Source organism: Lycium barbarum, chromosome 11, assembly GCF_019175385.1.
Source record: "Lycium barbarum isolate Lr01 chromosome 11, ASM1917538v2, whole genome shotgun sequence".
Taxonomy (NCBI): domain Eukaryota; kingdom Viridiplantae; phylum Streptophyta; class Magnoliopsida; order Solanales; family Solanaceae; genus Lycium; species Lycium barbarum.
In genome coordinates this window covers 334938-359077 of record NC_083347.1, presented here as the reverse complement: position 1 = coordinate 359077, position 24140 = coordinate 334938, and the positions used below count along the sequence as shown (strand labels likewise).

At 35.2% G+C, this 24140-nt stretch overlaps 3 protein-coding genes across 7 annotated transcripts; 2 read left to right on the top strand and 1 right to left on the bottom strand.

Moving 5' to 3' along the window:
- Positions 1-273: 273 nt before the first annotated feature.
- LOC132618123 (probable LRR receptor-like serine/threonine-protein kinase At1g56140) lies at positions 274-22327 on the bottom strand. Of its 5 annotated transcripts, XM_060333185.1 has the most exons (25): positions 22193-22327; positions 21850-22018; positions 7848-8025; positions 7416-7487; positions 7258-7329; positions 7099-7170; positions 6921-6992; positions 6107-6178; positions 5945-6019; positions 5724-5795; positions 5555-5626; positions 5393-5464; positions 5110-5181; positions 4966-5031; positions 4407-4472; positions 4234-4287; positions 4079-4143; positions 3420-3796; positions 2880-3078; positions 2635-2796; positions 2191-2309; positions 1679-1889; positions 1340-1571; positions 1099-1249; positions 274-798 (listed from the first exon to the last, which is right to left on the bottom strand). In XM_060333185.1, the coding sequence occupies exons 2-25, from the start codon at positions 21998-22000 to the stop codon at positions 430-432; spliced, it is 3123 nt and encodes a 1040-aa protein (XP_060189168.1). In that variant the 5' UTR covers positions 22001-22018; positions 22193-22327; the 3' UTR covers positions 274-429. The 5 variants fall into 5 exon arrangements, with proteins under 5 accessions (XP_060189168.1, XP_060189167.1, XP_060189170.1 ...); XM_060333184.1 differs by lacking the exon at positions 22193-22327 and having other exon boundaries at positions 21850-22172; XM_060333187.1 differs by lacking the exons at positions 21850-22018; positions 22193-22327 and adding an exon at positions 17905-18374.
- LOC132618124 (serine/threonine-protein phosphatase 7 long form homolog) lies at positions 9481-12302 on the top strand. The gene is made up of 6 exons (XM_060333190.1): positions 9481-10299; positions 10392-10556; positions 10640-11077; positions 11158-11772; positions 11860-11928; positions 12097-12302. Exons 1-6 carry the CDS (start codon positions 9508-9510, stop codon positions 12199-12201), a joined length of 2184 nt encoding a protein of 727 aa, XP_060189173.1. The 5' UTR covers positions 9481-9507; the 3' UTR covers positions 12202-12302.
- Positions 14383-16248, top strand: LOC132618125 (uncharacterized). The gene has a single exon (XM_060333191.1). It carries the CDS (start codon positions 14388-14390, stop codon positions 16143-16145), a length of 1758 nt encoding a protein of 585 aa, XP_060189174.1. The 5' UTR covers positions 14383-14387; the 3' UTR covers positions 16146-16248.
- Positions 22328-24140: the final 1813 nt, after the last annotated feature.

Genomic DNA, 24140 nt, shown 5'->3' with positions numbered 1-24140 from the left:
GTTGTTGTATGCCTTGTTCCCTAGTAATTCTTTGGCTTTTGGTGGCATAAACATATAGATAGGATCCCCATTCATTCTTAGATTCCCGTCACTACTGATTGTCCACTAGCAGAGTAGTGGTCTAGGGAGCATAATTGCTAGTGCACGGGAGAATAAAGAGTTCTCAACACCACCATCACCTGCCCGTTTCCCCTTTGTATGCCAATATTATGTACTATCTTTTAGTCAGCGATATTTTGGAGTCTTTGAAGAATCATTCTCTTTCAAAAGATAGGTCAAGTATTGCTTAAATCAATAAGAACCTATACACAAATGTTTATAACGAATACAGAACGAATCTAAAGAAAGATGAAATCTTCAAAGCAAACAAAAGGGTAAAAAATTATCTCATGTCTCGCTTCATGTCTGACTGAAAAATAATAGCAGACTTCATCTACCCTCTCCAATGACGTCACGGAGCACTGGTCTGTCAGCACTTGTTGGTGAATAATTTGTATCAGCGGCTGTACTTGTACTCACTGATGAATTGTGCATTTGCGAAGAATGATCTGTCATGAAGGTCGTTGTATCTTTAAATTTCCAGTCGGTAAGATATCCAGGTTTGGAAGTCACAGTGGCAACCTCCGCATCTCCAGTAAGCATAGCTACTACACGGGACATTGAGGGTCGTAGTGCTGGGGATGTTTGAGTGCATAGTAGACCTATCCCTATTACTTTTTCCACGTCGTTTACATCAAATTCAGATAAATTTGCATCCACCAGCTCAGTTTTGCACTTGTTCTCATGAAGCTGCCAAGCCTAGAAGAAATTAATATGGTTAGACCTAAACGATAAATGTAGGGACCACAGAGAACGCGATAAGTCAAAGTTTTAAAAGACAATGGAGATTAAAAGTTGAAAAGTGTGAATGCGGAGGAAAAAATTCTTCCATTTCGTTAGTCCAAGTGGTATTTGTTGAATTTCCCATCCTTTCCATTGGATTAAATGCCTGACAAGCTAGAAGTCACATAACCACTTGCAGCAATAAACGAAGGTAAACACATACTATATTTCATTGTTCTAATGCTTTATTACAAGCAAAAAAGGAAAGGACTTTACCCACTCAAGAAGGTACATCTTGTCTTCTTCCAAGCTCGTGTCAGAGTTTGGTCTACCACTGACAATCTCTAGCGCTACAACTCCGAAGCCAAACACATCAGCCTTCTCTGTCAGATGTCCACGCATGGCATATTCTGGTGCAAGATACCCTCTACAATAAAAAAAATATTCACTAGCTTCATTAAACAAAACTATAGAAACGAGTTAAAGAATATGACATCTTCAATTTTGAGGATCTTACATTGTGCCTGCAACACGAGTTTGTATATGAGTCTGCTTGTCATTATAAAGTTTCGCCAATCCGAAATCTGAAATTTTAGGGTTGAGGTCTGCATCAAGCAAAATGTTACTGGCCTTGACATCTCTATGGACAATACGAACTCGAGATTCCTCATGAAGATACGCTAGACCCTTTGCCACTCCCAAGCATATCTGGAAGCGTGTTGGCCACTCAAGATATATAGATCCTTTCTCTGCGCAATTGAAGCCAAAATCTCACTAATCATTCTATAAAAATGAAAAGTGTTGTTTCTCTGATATGAGGAAAGACAGAAATTCCTAGATATTAATTCATTAGTACCAAATAATGCTTGATCAAGACTCTTGTTTTCAAGATACTCATAAACAAGTAATCGTCTATCTCCCTCAATGCAGCAACCATAGAGTTTCACAAGATTACGGTGTTGTACAGCAGATATAGTGGCAATCTCTGCCACAAACTGACTCTTTCCTTGATGTGATGCCACAGATAGTTGTTTAACAGCGACAACCCTCCCATCCTCAAGTGTTCCCTATGGACCACAAAAATTGGTTCAACATTCAGACAACTTCAATAAAATCATTTCCTGTTTGCCATAATTCATAGCAACTAATGAAAACAAGAAAGCACAAGTACTTTCACAAAACATTTCTTGATGGCAGAGATATAGATTATTGCAGGCCACAATGTCTATGAATGGAAATCACGAAATCATTCAAGAGAAAGGCTTTGAAAAGAACAAGGTCTATTTGAGAAACATGTGAGCTATAGGTGCAACGGGATTTGCAATATTGGGAATAGTAGTCAGGAATTATCGTGGAAAAATGGATTACCTTGTAAACTGGTCCGAAACCTCCCTCTCCAAGCTTATTTGAAGAACAGAAGTCACCAGTCGCAACTCGAAGTTCTGAATAGCTGAAAGTGTAGGGTTTGGTATCTATCCCCAGGAACTCTGCAAATTTGAAGAGAAACATATCTTTAATAAGCCAAATGAATCAATTTCTGGGACATACATAATACATTATTTCATAAGCTGAATAAAAGGAAGGAATGCATGTGCTGACTCTTGCTCTTCTAAACCAAATTGTCAAAATCAAGAAATAAACCACAAACATTTCCAGAAAACTTTTACAAAAAGAACCTTGAAATGGAAGTGTTGGTAAACCGACTTTCCTTTAAGATCTGGTCTTAAACAACTTCCAAGCAGTTATTTAAAATGAATCACCTAAAAAGTCAAAAAATGGAAGAACCATTGCGGAGCAGTTTGCATTTCTTACCTTCATCCTCCAAAGCCTGCTGTTTTCTTTTCTGAATTAGGTAATAGACAGCAAATACTGAAATGAAGCTCATGACTCCAACTCCAACAACAATACCCACAATCATACCAGTCCGGTTCTTTTTTGTTGTAGGAGGCTGGTTGCTAACAGTGGGAACAAAATCTGTAGAAAATCTTAGCAGTCTCAATACATTTAAGAATCTAACTTACTTTGGGCTGTACAGGATGACTGTAAGTCATGGATACCTGGGGTGGCACTAATTGCTGATATGGAAGGTCCATACGTGCCTTGTATAGGTACACAGCATGTCCCTTTTCCAGCCCAGAAGAGATGTATCTCAAGATGATTTTCAGAAACTTGAGTTTTAAATTGCTTTTGAACAGCTACAAGGGACCTTCCCCCAGCCTCCTTCCGTATGTCAAAATCTTTCAACTCCCGGATTCCCTGGAAAAAGATAACCATAAGATTATTAATTCAACTATGATGTAAATGTAGGAAAGGAGAAAAAGGTTATCTCTCTTCTCCTTTTCTTCCATAAAATAAAAACATTTTCTTTTCTTCCCCTTGTTCCTAGTTAGCATTGGAGCATCAAAATCTTGCATTTTGAAAGCTCAATGCAATGGAGAATGAAAGCAACCTACTGACTGAGGAGAAACACCAAGCAACTATTCATGATTATCTTAGTGATGATCTTTGCTTTTCCCCTCCCAATTCTAAACCGGATAAGATGATGGTTATCTAAAAATCTAGAAGTAGATAATGAATATTTTAAAACTACTGCATACCTGTACATATACGTCAAATACACGTCTTCCAACACTACGCCAAGTTGGGGGATTTAAGATTTCTGACTCGGCAAACTGGAGGTTCACAGTATAATTACCATTCTCAAGGCCCAAACCATAGTATCTAAGTGATCCAGCAGAAATTCGTGCAGTTTGGAAGAGCTCTGAGTTCAAGGTGTTTGTAAACTGAGATGAGGAGAAGCTTGTGAAGCTCTGATTTGGACGGTCAGAATGCAGACCGGCATTACTAACAGCCCACCTCCCTGTACTAGTCATGAAATATGTTGCTGGGCCCAGAGTTTCATTGTCCCTCTCATACAATATCTGATTAGTAGAGGTTATTTGAGGTCCTCCACATTTAATTGCAAAGTTGGAATCTGTGAATTATGAAAATTTACATGCGTGAGAAGATAACATACCTGTAAAACAGTTTTATATTAGAACACTAGTAACGACGTATCATAAGAATAGAAAATGTTGGAAAATATTACAGATTTAGGTATATTGGACGAATTCAACTAACTGAATATTGACCATTCTTATATTGTTGTTTATAGACACAAAAATGTAGGACAATAAATTCCAAAGTTATTCATACTAATGGAACCAGAAGCTTGGAGGAGGACTTTTGTTGTCAAGAAATTGTATGAAGCACTTACATCTCGGAGATCCTCGATTGCAAGGGAAGTTCCGTTGAAGACAATTTAACCCCGAAGGCAGAGAACTGAAGACAAAAGTATTCACCCGTTTAATTTGTTCGAATAGAGAGACAATTATAATTGCGAAGTCGTTTTCAAACTAAATTCTTGATTACCTGCTGCCTGATTGTTCTATTTGTTCAGTTGTGAAGCTGTTGCCAACTAAATTTCTACAAGTTGTCAAGCATCAGTGTTAGCATGCTGATCACAGTCGAAACTGGGACCAAAAGGTGGGGAGAAAAAAGAGTAAGCGAAGCATTATATAAATTTCAGGTATTCTCATACGTACAATTGCAGATTTGGCTCATTGATCCAAGAAGGGAAGCTTCCAAATAACCCATTGTATGATAAATCTCTACACGAAAAGATGGGATGTTAAGCAACAATTACTAAACATTTCAGTTATTTTAGTGCGCAGAATATAGAAAATGTCAACCATTTATGGTGATGGGATTAAGTTAGAGAGATAGTGGGATTTAGAAATATAGACAAAAAGGTGTTGAGCAATAACAATTTAGACTTTGCTCCAGCCACTTGAAACTCCAGGCTTTACACAAACTGAAGGCTTATCCTATCATATATATATGACAGTTTAAACTGATGATCAAACTTTAATTATACACACAATTACATGCATTATGAACCAATCTAGTAAAGCCTCTGGTATTATCCTATCATGCAATACCCAGTAAGGCTTCAAAGTCCAGTAAGGAAGATGCTGAAATAACTTATAACAGAAATCGTCCTTCATTCTGCTTAGTAAGATAGTGAAAATGTCTGAAAGTTCAGCATATTCATTCCAACAGAATGGATATTTGATGGTAAAATCATATAAAAACAAGAGTTACATAGTCTGGAGAGACTGGGTCTTCTGAGCTGGAAGGGCGCCTGTTAACTTGTTATCACCAAGAAACCTGATGATTAAAAAGGGCATTAGCACATGAAGACTTCTTAATGTGGTATCAAAAGAATGGCAAATATTAAATCATTACAGGTGAGTCAGCGAACTCAGATTGAAAACTGCATCTGGAATACGCCCAGTCAAATTGTTGAAGCTCAAATCCCTGAGAAAAAGATAAATAAAAGTTTAGACCAAAGGATTAGTAAATGATCAATGAGGGCTTCAACGTCTTCCACTTGAACTCGAGTTGAATATAGTAGCACGGCACTTGTTGGAAGTGTTTATGCATTAATCATATAAGTGAGATAATTTGATCCACACTAATGAGGGCTTAAAAAGTTAATAGTAAGAATGTTGTCATGCTCAGAACTCACAGTAGTGAAAGGCTCTGATATTCTCCAATATTAGTTGGGATGGAACCTGAAATATTGTTATTTCGTAAAACCCTGGAAATACCATATTTAGTTGGTCAGAGAAGAAGAAAAGAAATAAAATGTCAAGCTCTGTAGCATGTGGTGCTATGTCATGTTCCTTACAGCTTGCTTAGAGACTTCATATTCCGGAGGAAGTCAAATGAAGAGCTCCCATTGGATAGATCACTTATTCTCCTGTTAGTTATGTAGAAGAGGCAATATCAGATTCTGCTAAATGTAAAAGTGAATTCTAAACTAGAAACAAAATGATAAAACAGTCGCTTAGACTCACAGGTCGGTCAAAGAGGTTAAGTTGGAAAAGGAAGCTGGTATTGGACCCTCAAAAGCATTTCCTTCGAACCTCCTGTGGCAATAAAAAGATCAGTCACAGACTATGCTAGAGAAGAGATGCAGTAATTGGGTTATAGCAGTGCTGCATGGAAAAAGTAAGACACCATTCCCGTAAGAATTAAAATAACAAACTGGACATAGTTAAACTAACTGTGGTCTTACAGTACGGTAAGCTTTGACCAATTATTTCCAATGAAATCAGGAATCCTCCCTGTAAAACCATTATCTGAAGTCCACCTGAAAACCCGAATAGTTAATTTTCCAGTGAGGTTTATTTTACACAAATTTGTCCAAGTAAAAGAACATGTGACAGAGAGCTCTTACACTTGTTCCAAGTTCTGCAGTTTTGCGAACGTCAATGGTATTGGTCCACTAACACCAGCACTATTAAAATAACTACGCAACAATATAGTATTTTTTTAGAAAAAGAAAATAAAGCTACAGAAATGACAGAAGAATTAAAATTAAGGAAATATAAAAGATGTTACATATATTATGTTACAAGAAAAACAATTTCATACTTCGCAAAAATCCTACATACATATGAGATTTCAACAATCAAAGAAGGCTCTATTCAGGAGAAAATAACTTGCATTTCCTATGTTTGATGGAAACTCTGATGTATTTGTTATGTTTTATTGTTTGGCATCTGTTATGTCTCAAATGTGTGCTATATTATACTATTTTTCTTTCCTTTCTGTTTCTGTATGTTGCAAGTTCAAATTAGAATTTTAAAGCTTCAAACATGTAGAATGGAATGAGAAACAAAAAGAAAAAGGGGCAAGGAAGATCGACACTAACGTACGTAAAATGAGAGTTATATGTCTTGGCCAAGTTGTATTCTGCGTCTTTTTGTAATTCATGTGACAAATATTAACAACCTAAGCATAGCTTATCATACTTTTCAGATAAGGAATGATTACTTTATACAGAAAATCAGAGAAGGACTTAATTACTATACTCCTCCACTAGCATGAAAATAGAGCAAGCAGAACATAGATTGTGTTTGATGTGTAAATTAAAACAACGCAACACCATCGAGATTCAATATGATGTTCATGAACAGATAACATATTTCCCATGCAAACTGCAAATATCTAGCAGTTTTTAAGATGTAAAACAATGCATTGTAACTTACATTTGTGTCAGTTTTGTTAAGTTTCCAAGCTCTGAAGGCAGAGGTCCAGAGAAGTTGTTTGTGCCAAGACTTCTGCAGATTGATGAAGAAGAAACGATGAAGATCGATGCACTTCATACATCGATCAATGATATATCATTAAACAAAGAGTCTAAAGGACATAAGTATGAGAACATACAGTGATTGTAAGTCAGTCAACAACCCAAGTTCCTTTGGAATCTCCCCTGACAAAGCATTAATGCCAAAGGTCCTGGAGACACCAAACTTTTAAATCATTGCAAACATGTCAACATCAAAATTATCACGCGTACAAACAACTGAAATAGAGTAGACTTACAGCCATTTCATCCGAGTCAGATTGCCAATGGATGGGGACAGTGTGCCTGTTAAATAATTTTGGGCCAAATTGCTGCAATTTGTAACTAAAATATCAGTAGTTGGGAGATAAAGCATGAACAGTATAGGATGAAACTACAATTAGGAGGAAGTGAGTACAGATCATCGAGGAAGGTAAGGCTCCATAATTCATCTGGAATTTCACCCGTGACGTCCAATGCATAAACTTTCCTGTAAAGAACCATTGAAAAGAGAAGTCAGAGTTTCATGGTAATTAAATACCTATCTCTCTAGCTATATATTAAAAGGAGCATCTATTACCTCTAGATTTTGGATTCGTCTCTTAGACAAATGTCATTAAAGTGAATAACGCGGACTAAAAGAGCTAAGGGATGACAAAAGGCATAGCCTAAGACTACGAGTACGATTGAGAAGGAGCTGAGCTAGGAGGCACAATAATATGTTTTATGTATATATAATAGATGTTGAATCACTTTAACTTCTTCATGTGTTTGCTTTTTTATATTTTGAATCCTTTCATGAAAATCTTGGCTGTTCTACTGAATTGAGTAGGGAAAAAGAGTGACTTACAAGCCAGTAATATGACATAGAGTTCCGTTGTTGGCAGAACAGTCGCATTTGATGACGCGATTTAACTCTTCCATCGAAGTTGAATCAATGGCAACTCCACTGCATAACTCACCAGTGATGTTCCACTGATTTGTTGCAGAAATTCCCCATTTTTGGAAGATGGAGTTCAAAATACGGGCTGCAATATCAATAACTCACAACTATGAGAATGTAATTAATGATGCCAAGATAAACAATTCACAAACATGATTGATCTTCTAGTCACAATGGACAAATGTTCCTTATGAGGCTTAGCAGTGGCGAAGCCAAGATTTATTCAAAATATAAAAAAGTAAACACAGAGAGAAGATCACAAGAGCATTCAATATCTAGAGTCCGGAGCCTAAAGGGTATAAAAATACACGGTTTTTACCAAAAGGGAACGTTAAAAATTTATTATACCAAAACGGGTATATCGTGGGCTGATCCACGATATACCCCAAATTTTTTTATTTTTTTTTTAAATTATCAGAAAACGAAAACGAAAAAAAAAATAAAAAATTACAAGTATAACGTGGACTGATCCACGTTATACAAAATAAATTGTATAACGTGGATCAGTCCACGTTATACAAGTTTTAATTGTATAACGTGGACTGATCCACGTTATACAATTTATTTTGTATAACGTGGATCAGTCCACGTTATACTTGTAATTTTTTATATTTGGACCGATCCTTTTGCCCTAATTTATTTACCTTCGTTCCCATCCCCCTAAAATCTTCCGCCGCTTCTTCATTCCCTTCGTTGTCTTCTTCATTCCCTTGCTAAAATCTTCAATTCTCCTCCATTAATTACAGAAGCTCTATTTTCTTCTACTTTTCCTTCTCCTCTATTTTTTTTAAACCCTGCAAAACAATCTAATTTTTGAAGTAGCATCTCCAGCGTATTCATCTATTATTGCTATTTAAATTGAGGTATTTTTTCTAACTCATATAATATTGTATATTTATAATAGATATAGATCTGTTTTTCTTATATATCTTAATTGTTATTTTTTATTTGTGTTATTTAATACGTTTCTGTTATTTTGTGTTATTTTAATTTGAACTTAAAATATGATTGTTAGAAGCATTATTATATAAAAGGTCCTATTTGTTTAGTAGCACTTTTGAAGAAATTTGTTGTTATGTTACTGTTATTTTTGTGAATTCTTATATAAAAGATCTGAATAACTAAATAATATATTTTGTTAGGAATTGTTATGTTGCTGTTATTTTTGTTAGTGTTGTGGATGTTTGTAAAACGTGGACTGATCCACGTTATACAAAATATAGTGTATAACGTGGATCAATCCACATTTTACAAGTTGAAACATTGTGGAACTGGATATTGCCAATAATAGACCGATGATGACATTTTCGGTACAGGAAAAAAGAATTGTGAAATGTGTCAAAGAATCGAATTTTTTCCTCTCTTTTTGTGAATGTTGCTTTGTTTGATGTATTTATGCATTACCATAGTAATTTATGACCGCAGAACCTGTAATTTCTTCAATATATTTTGTTATGGATTTTTATACAATATATTTTGTTATGGATTGTTATACAATATATTTTTTTAATAGTGAGTTACTCCAAATAACTTGATCTGGATTTCCTATTTTTTTTTTGTATAAGGTATGGAGTTTCCACGGGTATGCGTACATCCGGGGCCAGAAGTGTACGATGTGTTAACACTCCAGGAGAAGCATCGTTCAGAGGCTGTGTGGGATGGTTCCTTGAGAGGACCGACTGGATGCCTGTTTCCTCGCCGCGCGGATACTGAATTTTGGAAGCATGTGAGGCGTCATCCTTTTCATCCTCGCATCCTTGACTACTTTGGCCTGTGTGGATTTAGGGGAGTAATAGAGGTAGGATGTGTATCATATGATTGGGCAGTCATCACTGCACTTATAGAGAGATGGCGTCCTGAGACGCACACCTTTCATCTGCGTACAGGTGAGGCGACCATCACATTACAAGATATCGAGGTCATGTTTGGCTTGGTTGTTGATGGTTATCCCTTGAATAATCTTAATGCTAGATATATCGATATTGGTGGGTGGCAACAATTGATCCATGAGCTTACTGGTTGGGCACCCGGTCTGGATTGTTTTAATGGTGTTAGTAGGTTAGAAGTACATAAATTAATTGAATATATTAGAGGCTTAGATGATATTACAGATCAGACCCCAGAAATTGATGTGCAACAGCGGGTTAGGTTGTACTTGCTATGGCTTTGTGGCGGCACGATATTTCCGGATAAGTCCGGTGACTTACTGAATTTAGATTATTTGCTTGACATGCGTGACCTTAGAGCAATGAATGAACAAGCTTGGGGAGCGGCTGCATTGTCATATTTGTATACTTGTTTATGCCGTGCTTCGTTGAGGAAAGCGAAGGATGTGTGTGGATTCATTTCCTTATTGCAGGTACGTGACCTTTAAAATTATATAATTTTATTTGGTTGTCCTATTTGATAGTTATAAGGTTTTTATGTATTTATTTTTATTTTTTAATATAGGTTTGGGCTTGGGAGCGCATTATACCGATGCAGCCACCATGCAGGGCTCTTCCGCCACACACGGCTCTTGCACGAAGGTGGACTCATCGTAAATCCCACGAAAATGAGGCACGCGATGTTTTACCCATATGTAGGGATGTATTGGACAACCTAATAGATGGCCAGGTATTTTATCATAATTATGGTTGTTAATGGCGTTTTGATAGAATAGTTATGCTTATGTGTAATTTATGTTCTTTCTATCGTAGTTTGTGTGGCAGCCTTATTTAGAGGCCATCATCAACAGACTCCCTGAGTGGTGTCTGCGTGGCCGAGATATTTGGATGGCGAAAGTTCCCCTTATTTGTGGGATCTATCGAGAGTGGCACATGGTAGACCGCGTTCTCAGACAGTTTGGTAGGAAGCAACATATTCCGGGTCCATGTGCAGAGATTGATCCTTTTCATTACAAACGTGACAAGCGGTATGCTATAAAAGTGGAGGATCAAGAATATTTTACAGAAACAGACTTTTTGTGGGGAAATCGTCGAGATAGTTTAATTCAGGCCGAGTATGAAACTCAAGATCCACAGTCACTATCAGAGTATTTTTGTTGGTATCGACGTCACTCGCGCACTTTCATAGGAAATCCTGCGCATAAAGTGGATAGAGGATACCAACACATGGCAGGCAGGCATGAGGCACTGGTACGTACATTACATTCCATTAGATGTTTGATGTCTTTATATGTGTCTTAGACCACTATCAAATATCGATTTTTTTTTAGGCTTTAGGACATCAAGAATCATACAGGTTGGCTCAGCAGACTATCCAAGATCCAACCAAGTCTAATGAAGTGAAGGAAATAGCAGAGATGTTTAGCCACATTAATACAGAGTCCATGGCTGCTGCCTCTCTGGGGACGATGTTGAGTTTCGCTCCATATTATACACCACCGGCAGAGTATGTTGAGCCGCCTACTATGCAAGTGTCTCGTCATCAACGTCCTAATGTACCAAGACCTGCGGCGCGTGGTAGAGGACGCCAATCAGGTAACAGACGGGGTCGAACTCCCGTGGATCACCAGTTGGTTGATGAGGAAGAGGTTCGTTTTGATCAAGATATGCCCAGCTCAACGATGCATACAGATGATGATGCATATCACCCAATAATAGATTTTATGTCCAGCTCATCGACGTTAGCTCCCGAGGTTCAATCACCAGCAGTAATCAGAAGTGAGGGGCCTTTTCAGGCATTCGCATCGTCTGGGCCTATTAGCCTGGCAGTTATGGCCCAACAGTTTAGTGGTCAGACAAGCAGCTCTTATGGGATGACTGAGGGGCCTTTACCTGCATTCACTGGACAGAGCTCTTCAATTGGGAGGAGACTGAGTTTTACCGATGTGAGTATTCTAACCACTCAAATAGCTTGTATCTTGTTTAAAGTAATGGCTACTTTAATCGTAAAAAATATTATTTATTTTGCATAGTCTCCCATGGAATTTGATGTTGGATCCTCACACATTCTTGTGCCGGATGTACAGACTTTAGAGCCACAGGTTAGCTTTTAATTCAAATTTTTTTGAGACTTGTGGTTGTTATGTGGTGTTTTGTCTTGGTTGCTTTGGTTGTTTGTGTTGGTATATGGTATTGGAGGAACTCCTTGTTACAGGGGAGATGCTGTCCGATTTTACGTAGACAATCAATGTTTTTTATGGCATTTACAGGATACAGGTGTGATACAAGAGGACGATCACCAACGTAGATCAAAACGAGAACGTCGTCAAACTCGGTGTGGCACGGGGGGGAAAAAGGGACACTGTAAAAATTAAATTTTTATTATATAGTGGGTAACTTCAAGTTGGGAAAAATTACTATTTTTATTTGCCAATTTCTGTCTATTTTTATTCAATTCTGGTTCACCTCGTTTCTGCATATTTAATGTGTGTAAAGTTTGCAACAAAATGGAATTGAAAAACGTTGGAGTGTAATTTTGTTGGCCAAATATGAATTGCAAATCGTTGGCAACGTTTTGCAATTCATATTATTGCAAAACGTTGGCTGGAAAACGTTGGAGTAATTTTGTTGGCCAAATATGAATTGAAAACGTTGGCTGTAATTTTGTTGGCCAATTGCAAATCGTTGGCTAACCAACGTTTTGCAATTCATATTATTGCAAAACGTTGGCTGGCCAACGTTTTGCAAGAATATGTATTGTAAAACGTTGGCTGGCCAACGTTTTACAATTTATGAATTGCAAAACGTTGGCCAGCCAACGTTTTACAATTCATATGAATTGGCCAGCCAACGATTTGCAACGATATTTTTTCCTATAAAATCGCACAATACATGCAGTCGTCCATGCAATCGTCAAATGAAGCGTGTTTTGCGTAAAATTAAATAGTAAAATCCGTGAATCATTAACGTTTTACAAAATATGAACATATTATTGATTGGTAATTGATTCGACAAATTATTTTTACGTCAAATCACGTAAAATTAAATAGTAAAATCCGTGAATCATTAACGTTTTACAAAATATAAAATCATCTAATCTGCCATGTAATCGTCAAATCAAGCGTGTTTTGCGTAAAATCGAATAGTAAAATCCGTGAATCATTAGTTTTATATAAAATCCGTGAATCATTAGTTTTTCCTCACTAAATTCTACACTTCTCTATTGTAGACTTCATTTTTTAAGAACTCTCAACTTCTCTTTTGCACTCTCCATTAATTTCTACTTCTGTATTCTCTTGAAAAACATATGGCGGAAAATTATGTAAGAGTTAATTTATATTGGGGTGGGGAAGTTGTGTATGAAGAAGGTTCAGTTAGATATAACCGTCGTCCGGAAGCCGTACAGCGCTTTCCAATTTCCCTCAAATACGATCGTCTACAACATGTTTTCATAAGCAAAATGGCCATATCTGATCCAAATCTTTCGGTGGTTATCACTGGACGATATCCAACATCAATTACAGCTAGGGGATTTCCCATTTACGAGGAAACTCTTATTTCGGACGATGACTCCTTATCGTTATTTCTTCGAAGTCCTGACATATTTAGCAATCATATCAGTATAGCCACACTTGACATGTATGCAACTGTTGAACGCTCTACTAATGTTGGAGCACCCACTGACGATGAGTTTGATATTCGGGGTACTACGTATCTTCCCGCTATGAATATTGGGCTTCAAAGAGGTACACTTCAACAAGAAACAATGGTAGGAGTTGGTAGCCAGTCACATAACTTTGGTTGGACTATGCAGAGCTGTGATATTCCTGGACCGAGTAGTGCTCCAGATACAACTGAATTAGATGGCGGGAGTATAGTTCGATATCACCCTACTCAAGTAGAGTCATTTACAGAAAGGTAAATATAATGATGTTTTATGAAAACTTTCTCATTTACGTTCTATTAAATGTCTTTGTGCGTTTAACCATCACAAGAATACAACATATTATTTAGTTCTCATGCACTATTTTTATAATATAACTTTATTTTTATTTTTCATTTTGTAATCGGCATGTTATTTTGATTATTTTTTATTTTTTAATTTGTCCTTGGGGTTAATATAATCTTTTTAAATTTTAATTTTATTTATTTATGTAGGTGTAACGATTTTGAAGAAAACCCCGTGTTGACTCAGCTCACACAAATTGTGAGCAATAACGACGTAGCTAATGATCACTCCGATAAGTCAGATAGTGATATTCCATTAGATCAAACAGAAACAGACGATGATCACTCATCTGATGGTGATGGTCATTCTGATGAAGACATTACTACTCCGAGTGATGGTAACGTTAGCTACCATTCTAATGCGATTCCATATTTGGACAACACAGAAGAAGGCCCGGATGATTTTGTCTTCATGAGAGATGACGGTCCAATTCGATCTGCACTTTGGGATTGTAATAAACCTGAATTTATCAGATCAGGTTAGTATGGTGACAATGAATATTCTTTTTATTTATTGGACCATTTTTAAGGGGTTGATAATTTTTCTTGTACTATGCAATTAGGTATGTTATTTCAGAACAAGCAGGAAATGAAAGGCGCAGTGAGACTATATTGTCTCAAAGAAAAGAAAGAGTTCATTTGTGATCAATCCAAAGGTAAATTTTGGAGGGTTATTTGCAAGCGTCATATGTTGGGGTGTGAGTGGATGATCCGTTTTAGAGAAATTTCAAGTGGTATGTGGAAGGCAGGCAAAGCGGATCTCCACCACAGTTGTTTGACGGATGATTACAGAAAGGATCATTCCAATTTGAACAGTCACCTAATTGCTACTACGTTGATACCATATATTATGGTCGATCCATACATCAGTATTAAGTCTGTTCAGCAAAAAATAAAAGGATTGCATTTTTTTACTCCTAGTTATAGAAAAGCACAAAAGGGGCGTAAGAAAGCTATTGAAATGGTATTTGGTGATTTTGAAACCTCTTTCAACACATTGCCCCGATACATGGCTGCCTTAAAATATTTCAATCCGGGGACCGTTGTTGAGTGGGAGCACCAATCAACTACAATGCAAGGTGAACACATCTTCAAGTTTCTGTTCTGGGCTTATAAACCAAGCATCGATGGATTCAAAAGTTGCAGGCCTGTCATCTCAATAGACGGTACTCATCTGTACGGTAAGTATGAGATGAAACTGCTAATTGCTGTTGGAATTGATGCAAACAATAACATTTTTCCACTTGCATATGCTATTGTTGCACGTGAGAGCTTTGAGTCCTGGACGTGGTTCCTTGTGTTGTTGTGGAGACATATTGTTCGTGAGAGACAAGGAATTGGACTTATTTCTGACCGTCATCAAGGAATCTTGCAATGTGTCCAAACACATGATTGGTTACAACCACCATCCACACACCATAGGTTTTGCGTTCGGCATTTGAAAAGCAACTTCAATAAAAAGTTCCTCAATACTGACCTTGAGAAGCTAATGTGGTTGGCGGCTACAGAGCACCAGAAGAAGAAGTATAAAATGAGGATGAAACAAATCAAAACAATGTCATCTCTAGCGTATTTGTGGTTAAAAGCTCTTCCGGAGGAAAAATGGACATTGCATAAGGACAACGGTCATAGGTGGGGGGCTATGACAACGAATGTCTCCGAATCTTATAACGGTTTATTGAAGAAAGCTCGTGGATTGTCAGTTACTGCCATGGTCCGTTATACGTTTAAAAATCTTGTTGATCGGTTTGTTGAGAGAAGCACCCTTGCTGATTTGTTGATTGCGGATAAAAAATTTTGGCCGCGCGCTGTTGAAAAGAAGTTTGATGAATACTGGGAGAGGTCCCTAAAGCATACTGACATGCAGCAATACAATGCAACTGAAGGGGTCTTTGAGATTCTAACATTTGCACACGAAGGTAAGGGCGGAAATATACATAAAGTCTCTGCCGAAGGGAAAAAATGTTCGTGTGGAAAGTGGAGAAACTATCATATGCCATGTTCACATGCAATTAAATTTTGTGATATTCGCGGAATTCAACCAAAGACCTATGTTAGCAAGTACTACAGTTGCATGTTTTATAAGCAAACGTACAGTGAAAATTTTTCACCGTTGGGTGATGAGGCATATTGGCCACCTTCTCCCTTCAGTTTAATTGCAAACACTGAATACGAGCGAACTTCAGGAGCGCGGAGTACAACTAGAAGGAGGAATGAAATGGATATAGCTCCTGCTCGCATGGCTAGAAAATGTAGTACGTGCAAGCAAACAGGTCATAACAAGAATCGCTGTCCCGATAGAAATCAGTAGTTGTTGTTGCTTGTTGGTTTTTATGTTTTTTCTTAACTTGCACAATTGTTGTTTCTTTATGTACTCTTTCAAGAATATATAACATGTCTTGTGCAGTTTAATAGTTAGTATGTAATTTAACATTTACCATTTAGTTAATGTGTGACGTTTATTTAACTTATATTTAATTTTTTATTTCTGTTCGCATATATAACACATTTAATTATTTGCATGTGTTAAAATATTTATTTGAGTTAATCATGCTTTAAAAATTTAAAAAATCAATAAATTTTTTTTATTGATAACATAACCGAATATGATTTAAATCTAGACAACGTTATTTGGTAAACGGAAAAAAAAATATTTACAAGTATAACGTGGACGGATCCACGTTATACAATATAAATTGTATAACGTGGATCAGTCCACGTTATACAAGTTTTAATTGTATAACGTGGACTGATCCACGTTATACAATTTATATTGTATAACGTGGATCCGTCCACGTTATACTTGTAAATATTTTTTTTTTCTTTTCCGTTTTCTGATAATTTAAAAAAAAAAAAAAAATTGGGGTATATCGTGGATCAGCCCACGATATACCCGTTTTGGTATAATAAATTTTTAACGTTCCCTTTTGGTAAAAACCGTGTATTTTTATACCCTTTAGGCTCCGGGCTCCAATATCTACCATATATGCATAAAAATTGACCTTGTATATAGAGTGTAAAAGAGAATCGGATGAATCCTGTCCTTAGCTCTTCCCTGGTGCTTAGTAACATTATAAAATAAATTTTAGGTTGGCGAAAAGAGGCCACATAAAAAAGTTCATGCAATACGAAGTAGTACTTCCAATTCAATTGAATGTCCTATCTTTAAAGTCTTCAAATAATGAGTATTGTCTTTAAAAAAAAAAGTACTTTGTTATACACATCATACTTTAAAGGCAACTCGGTGCACTAAGCTTCCGCTATATGCGAGATCCGAGGAAGGATTGAACCACAAGAGTCTATTGTATTGTATGCAACCTTAATGATTTATAAAATAAAATCAGATGATTTACAGATTCAAATGCATCTTTTTTCTTAGTATTATGATCCCCAGGAAAAAGAAAATCACATGTGGACACTGTGTATGCACTTTGTAGAGTAGACAGGAAGTTTAAGAGTACTTATTAATTTGACGTAAAGATATATATTGTACTCCTTCCGTCCCATAATAAGTGTCACTTTAGCTAAAAAAAATTATCTTATAATAAGTGTCATCTTAAAAAATCAAAGACATAAATTAGCTAGTTTTTTCCAACTCTATTCTTAAACAAAAATGACAGGTTAAAGTAACATTTAAATGATGATTGGACAAGCTACATAATAATTTGATATTGTTGGATTCTCAATGTCAAAAGAATTACTACTTGTGCATGCTCTAATCAAGAGCAAAAAGTAATTTATTTTTATTATATAGAGTTAATTTAATAAACTTCACATTGCATTATTATTTCTTAATATGCATGTCTTTGCTAAGATGACACTTCTTATGGGACGGAGGGAGTAATAATAAAAGATTGCGAGAACTTATAAAAAATAGATTTAAACTTAAAGAGTGCAGAAATTGTGGTATGCCTTGCCTAACTCCGAGCTTAAGAGAATAGCTGCGATCAGTGGCGGATTTAGTATTTTCATTCAGGGTGTTCGAAAAAAAAAATTTAAATATACACTGTAATTTTTCGTCGAGGGTGTTCAAAAGTTAATATATACACACACAAATACAAAAAATTTACCCTATATATACACTGTAATTTTTTATTGAACGTGTTCGGGTGAACACCTGGCCCCAAGTAGATCCGCCCCTGGCTGCGACGAATGACGATAAGTTTCTACCGGTAAAGATAAATTATTACAGTATTTTAGTACTCCATATTTTGTCATGCTTAATTAGGTGAGGAACTTTGGATAGGAAAAGCTTAAAAAGGAAAAAGATGGATTTATTATCCAAAGTAATGAGGTTTTGATATGCCATACACAGATGACAGTGATTAGCAAGAGACTGGTTTGTATTTCCAAATATTGTTAGAACTGAAACAGTTTGTGTAATTCTGATAATCTGGACATAGAATTAAGTAGCGGCCGAAGGTGAAGGGGAGCGAGGAAGAAAGAAAAAGGAATTTACTCCAGCAAAGCATGTGGTGTAAATGGAGGCTCCTCCCTTAGCCAGATGGCTAAGTCTCGGGTTCGAATCTGATATGAAAAAATTCTTGGTAGGAGCATTGCTCCCGAATATTCAAATATAGTCGGGCTTTAATATGAATACTGGACTACAGATGGGAATAAAAAAAAAAGTTTTGAAAAAGAAAAGAAATACTTCTTCCTTTTCATGATAAATTATTAAATCCTTGATATAAAATTTATATGGATTTTTTTGTTGAATCATTTCAAAATAATAATTTATATAATGTTATTATTATTTCACTAGTAAAACAACACAAAATACCCCTTAAATGTAATTATTTACAGACCCATGCTCTCTCTTAAACTAAGTTTGTTTCTTACCCAACCAGTTGAAAATATTTACCCGAGTACCCCTCGGCCAAAACTTTTTCTCCATGATATCATTACAGTATATTTATATATCATGATGATACCATGGATGACTAAGAGAAGGACTTAGTCAGTTCTCCATGATGCCATCTCAGTATATTTATGTACCACGATGGTATCAGGGAGGACTGAGGAGTGTCTCATTGAAGGACTAAAGCAGTCCTCCGTGATAACATCACATTATATGTATATAAGATGATGATATCATAGAGATTTTTTTTTAAAAAAAGTGTGTCTTTTGAAAAAATATGCATAATACCATCTCAGTATATTTATATACCATGTTGGTATCATAATGTTGGGAACATTTCGGATAAATAATTTTAGGGGCATGAAAATAAGAGGGATAAGGACGAATAATTATTTTATTTTCAGGGGGCAATAACTTTTTTTCCCTATTATTTTTTAGGCAAAACACATAGACAACCTCTTAAACTTTACTTAGAAATTTTTATTTTAACATTTTAACGATGATCACTATCTAAATTGAAAATTCTAATTTAATTTAAAGTGTACCTATTATTATTTTAAACATAAATAAATGCTAACTTGGTACAATTAGTAGTTTTATCCGGTGGTGAGCGGCGTGAATCAGTTAAATCTACTCCATCCATTTCAAAATAAGTGATATTTTTACTTTTTTATTTTATTTTGAAATGTTCCCAACATTATGATACCTCTAAAATTATTTATCCGAAATGTTCCCAACATTATGATACCAACATTATGATACCAACATGTTATATAAATATACTGAGATGGTATTATGCATATTTTTTCAAAAGACACACTTTTTTTTAAAAAAAATCTCTATGATATCATCATCTTATATACATATAATGTGATGTTATCACGGAGGACTGCTTTAGTCCTTCAATGAGACACTCCTCAGTCCTCCCTGATACCATCGTGGTACATAAATATACTGAGATGGCATCATGGAAAACTGACTAAGTCCTTCTCTTAGTCATCCATGGTATCATCATGATATATAAATATACTGTAATGATATCATGGAGAAAAAGTTTTGGCCGAGGGGTACTCGGGTAAATATTTTCAACTGGTTGGGTAAGAAACAAACTTAGTTTAAGAGAGAGCATGGGTCTGTAAATAATTACATTTAAGGGGTATTTTGTGTTGTTTTACTAGTGAAATAATAATAACATTATATAAATTATTATTTTGAAATGATTCAACAAAAAAATCCATATAAATTTTATATCAAGGCAGGTTCGCATAATCAGAAGGAATAAGAGATAGTGTGTAAATACCATCATGTAAAATTGACCCGTAATAATAGGTAACTGTCCAAATCAAACATAATATCTTAATCATAATCATTTAAATTTCATTGACAGTGTAAAAATTATTTATATCATCGTTGTACTTATAGTTAAAGCTTATCGTATATAACCAGTAAAATTGCATTAATAATATAAAAATTAAGTATACTCCAGTATTTATTTTGTTTTTGTATATAACTTAAAATTGACCAGCTTAGGTGTTCGCCATGGACCCGCTGGTTCATCAGCCGCCAGCTAACACAGCTGTCGTTATCCACTCTAGTCCAAATTACTCCGTACAATAACTTTCTTAATACTGCTGAATTATCGCTGCCCTCATCCAGGCAAACTAACTTTGTCATTTTCTTTATATCTGACATACTTCTAGTCGAATATCTTTTAGGAGCGTTATATAATCATATTTAATTACTAACATATATTCTTTTTTTAATATTAAATAATTCAATTTTGTACAAATATATAATACTCTTCGTTCTAATTGACGTGCTTTGTTTAATTGGGATAAATCAGTTTATTAAAGAAAAAAATGAGAAATTTAAAATTTAATTGTTTCTAAATATAGAAAGTCATCACACATTTTGGAACATACTAACAAAAAGAGGAGATAATATTTCAGATGGTCATTCAACTATAGCTAGTTCACTCAGAAAGTCTCTCAACTTTATTTTTGAATCAGAAAGTTACTCAACTAAGTGTGTGTTTCACCTAAAAAGTCACCCAACCTATTTAAGTATTTTTAATTAAATTTTATTGACATGAAATTTTTATTTAAAGCCAAAATTGTAAGAAATAAAAAGGTACCCATTTTAACCATTTTATTGACTAGCCCCACTTTATCTGGCCCACTAAAAATATATTGATCAAGATCTTTTATTTTACCTCCATTTGCTCTGAAATTAAGAAATACTCTCCCACGATTTAAAGTATAAAGGTTAACTCATCTAAATTTCATCGGAAGTTCGTCCGTAAAGATTTCAAAACTACACATTTTTTAAACTACATAAAATGCTGCAACTCATTATAATAATCAAAGAAAACATTTTGACTCCTCTAATAATAATAGCTTCAAACAATTGCATCGAGGGATTATTATAGTTTGTTTACATTAGTGGGTCGAGTCAATAAAATGGTTAAAATGAGTATCTTTTTATTTCTTAAAAATTGGTTTTTAATTAAAAAAATCATATCAGGAAAATTTAATGGAAAAATCACTTAAATTAGTTGAGAGACTTTTCAAATGAAATACCAATAGTTGACTGACTTTTGGGTCAGAAAATAAAATTGAGTGACTTTCTGAGTGAACTAACCTTAATTGAGTGATTTTTTTATTAAAAAATAAAGTTGAGTACTTTTTAAATGAACTGCCCATAGTTGAGTGACAGATGAGATATTATCCTGCAAAAAGAGTATCACAACAAATGACACTGAGGGCAGAGGGATAAAGTTGTGTGTGAGAACATAGCATCACATCAAAAGATTTATAAGTTAAATATAATTTGCATAGATACTCTTAATGGAGCGATTTTGTTTAGAAAAACGGTGCGAGCTTGATCTAAAGTGAATAATAATAGAATACTTATCACACAATGTTAAAAGTATATCTGATTTAATTTAGCCAACACATAATAGATATTTCAACCTATAACAACACATGATTAACCATAATTTCAACTTGGTATGTATATATATATATATGTCAAAAGATGATTATCAATGAATCACGAATCTTTGAATGGTAACTAAGAACTTGAGGCGAAAACAGAGAAATTTCGAGAGGACTAAATAAGCAGTGATAGTAAAACAGGGAAAATGGAACGAACGCACCTTCAGAAGGATCAGTGGTTGTGTTTCTTTGAGCTACCCCTATCTCCACCAGTAGACTAAACATGATGATGTTGGACAAGAAGTATAAGCTTATGCCAAATAGACCATATGATCTTCCGCTTGCCCACTGCCAGGGCAGCATATTCTTCATCTCTGCCTTGTTTAATTTCTTCTTCCAGAGATAATTAAGAAAAAGAATTAATAGGACGAAAGAGGAAGAGACAGATCTAGACAGTTCCACTATACCAACTACCAACGTGAAACTAAAATAACAGTATAATCCGCTTTTATATAAAACTAATAATACAACGGCTGCTGAATGTTTGAATAAGGTGTTGGCTACCTGGCTTAATGCAAAACGAAAAGCTAGTTGCAAATGCTTTATTGAATAAATGGGCTGGCTGGTGACTTTGTATATATGCGGATGTTATGTAATCGTCATATTACGATTGCTCTCTGATTTAGCCAAACATGCAACTGTGCCATGCGCCTTTCCTAGAACGTTGCCTTCTGTTTGGGGTCAATAAGGGGCGGGCACGGTACGGTATATACTGATTTACCATATTGAAATCGAAATTTTTAATACCGCGATTTCAGTATTATGGTATTTAATACGGTATTTGGTATGCATTTTTGAAAAGATTGGTATTTGATACAGTATTCGGTATCTATAAAGAAAATACTGAAATACCGAATACCATACCGAAGTATTCCATATAGTTACATATACTAACAAATATATAATTAGTGTTAGTACAAACAAATTGTTTAGACGTTGAAATTGCTTGTAGTTTCTTTTAAATATTTTCACATGTGTAAAATGTTAGTATGATATAATTGATTGAAATGTCCTTTTTGTGTACCGAAGTATATATATCTTCGCTGAAATGCCCTTTTTGTGTAATAACGAAGGGCATTGTTTGTACTTTCTTTTGAATATTTTTACACGTGTAAGATGTTAGTATAATATAATTGAGACGTTTCTTGAATAGCCGAAGTCGTAATACTTTATTATATGTATATATGTAAGCTGTAGTCGAACAAACTATGGTTACCGAATTACCATATCGCAAAATACCAAAACCGAACTTAAAAATACCGAACCATACCTAATTAATTTGATATGGTAATGATATAATATTTTTAAATACCGAAAATCAAAATTACCGAACCGAAATTTCAAATACCGTACCATGCCTGCCCCTCACTCAATATGGCGTATTAAATACAGCTCTGTAGTAATGATGAAAATTAATGGTTTGGCCGTGGCCCGAGGGTCAACATATTAATAAACCCTGCTTGGCAACTTGACAATTGGTGAAAAATAATTACTCCTATGACACAAGATTTTGATTGAAGTGGCACATTAGCCGTGGCTCGAGGGTCAGCATTCGTATGATTACATTAATTATCTCCCCACTACTGATTATAGTATATGATGATCTCTAACATGGAGTATTACTAACTAACTTGAGCAAGAAATTTACTAAATGCATTATATTAGGTATGATATAGATGTAAAACGGTTTACTTAATTTTCTTTGATAAGATTATTTGAAATGTTTCCAACATTTTCCTGCATGAAATATTCGAGAAATAACTTGATGAACATAAGTTACTTTTTTCACAATTATCCTTACTCTTTGTTCAATTTCACATGTTTAAATCAATACGTCAACCTTTACTACTCAAATGTTTTGCCAAAACACTGCCTCCATGTCCTTAATCTTGACATGGAGTATCATATATATTTGTATTAAAAGAAACAACTAAATACTAGGAAAATGATGTGACAAATACTAACGTATGATATGTTTTACAAGACGGGTTTTCTACGAAAAATGTTTACATCATACAAAATATACGCATCAATATTGAGTACGCTGCACTTCAGGAAAAAAAGAATTGAAGGGAATTTTACATGTAGATAACATATAAGAGATATTTATATTTAATAACTATATTTTAATTTAATTACATCTAGTAGCTAAATGTTGTATTTCAATTACACAAGCTAACTAATTCAAAACTCATCTCCTCTTGTTCCATTGTATCAATCTTTTCCCTCAATCCCCTCTGTCTCTCTTCACCCTCAACTCTCTTTCCTTTTTCACTCTCTCTTCTTTGTTGGCCAGCCACTGCCGGTCATCTTCTCCGACGGAGTTAGCCGCCTCCACCGCTGGTCATCGTCTTTTGCCTTCATTGAACCTCTGCAGAAAAAAGATTCAATTTACTCTAGTTTTTGGTCCAAAAATTAGTGGTGGAGTGCAGTGGGCTCTTCTTTAACATTA

Coding starts and splice junctions, on each gene's coding strand:
- LOC132618124 (XM_060333190.1), top strand. CDS start 9,508: ATGGAGTTTCCACGGGTATGCGTACATCCGGGGCCAGAAGTGTACGAT. Junction 10,557..10,639: donor ACAACCTAATAGATGGCCAG/GTATTTTATCAT, acceptor TTTCTATCGTAG/TTTGTGTGGCAGCCTTATTT. Junction 11,929..12,096: donor TACAGACTTTAGAGCCACAG/GTTAGCTTTTAA, acceptor TGGCATTTACAG/GATACAGGTGTGATACAAGA.
- LOC132618125 (XM_060333191.1), top strand. CDS start 14,388: ATGCAATTAGGTATGTTATTTCAGAACAAGCAGGAAATGAAAGGCGCA.
- LOC132618123 (XM_060333185.1), bottom strand. CDS start 22,000: ATGAAGAATATGCTGCCCTGGCAGTGGGCAAGCGGAAGATCATATGGT. Junction 4,144..4,233: donor ATAGAACAATCAGGCAGCAG/GTAATCAAGAAT, acceptor TTTTGTCTTCAG/TTCTCTGCCTTCGGGGTTAA. Junction 1,890..2,190: donor GTTTCGGACCAGTTTACAAG/GTAATCCATTTT, acceptor TGTGGTCCATAG/GGAACACTTGAGGATGGGAG.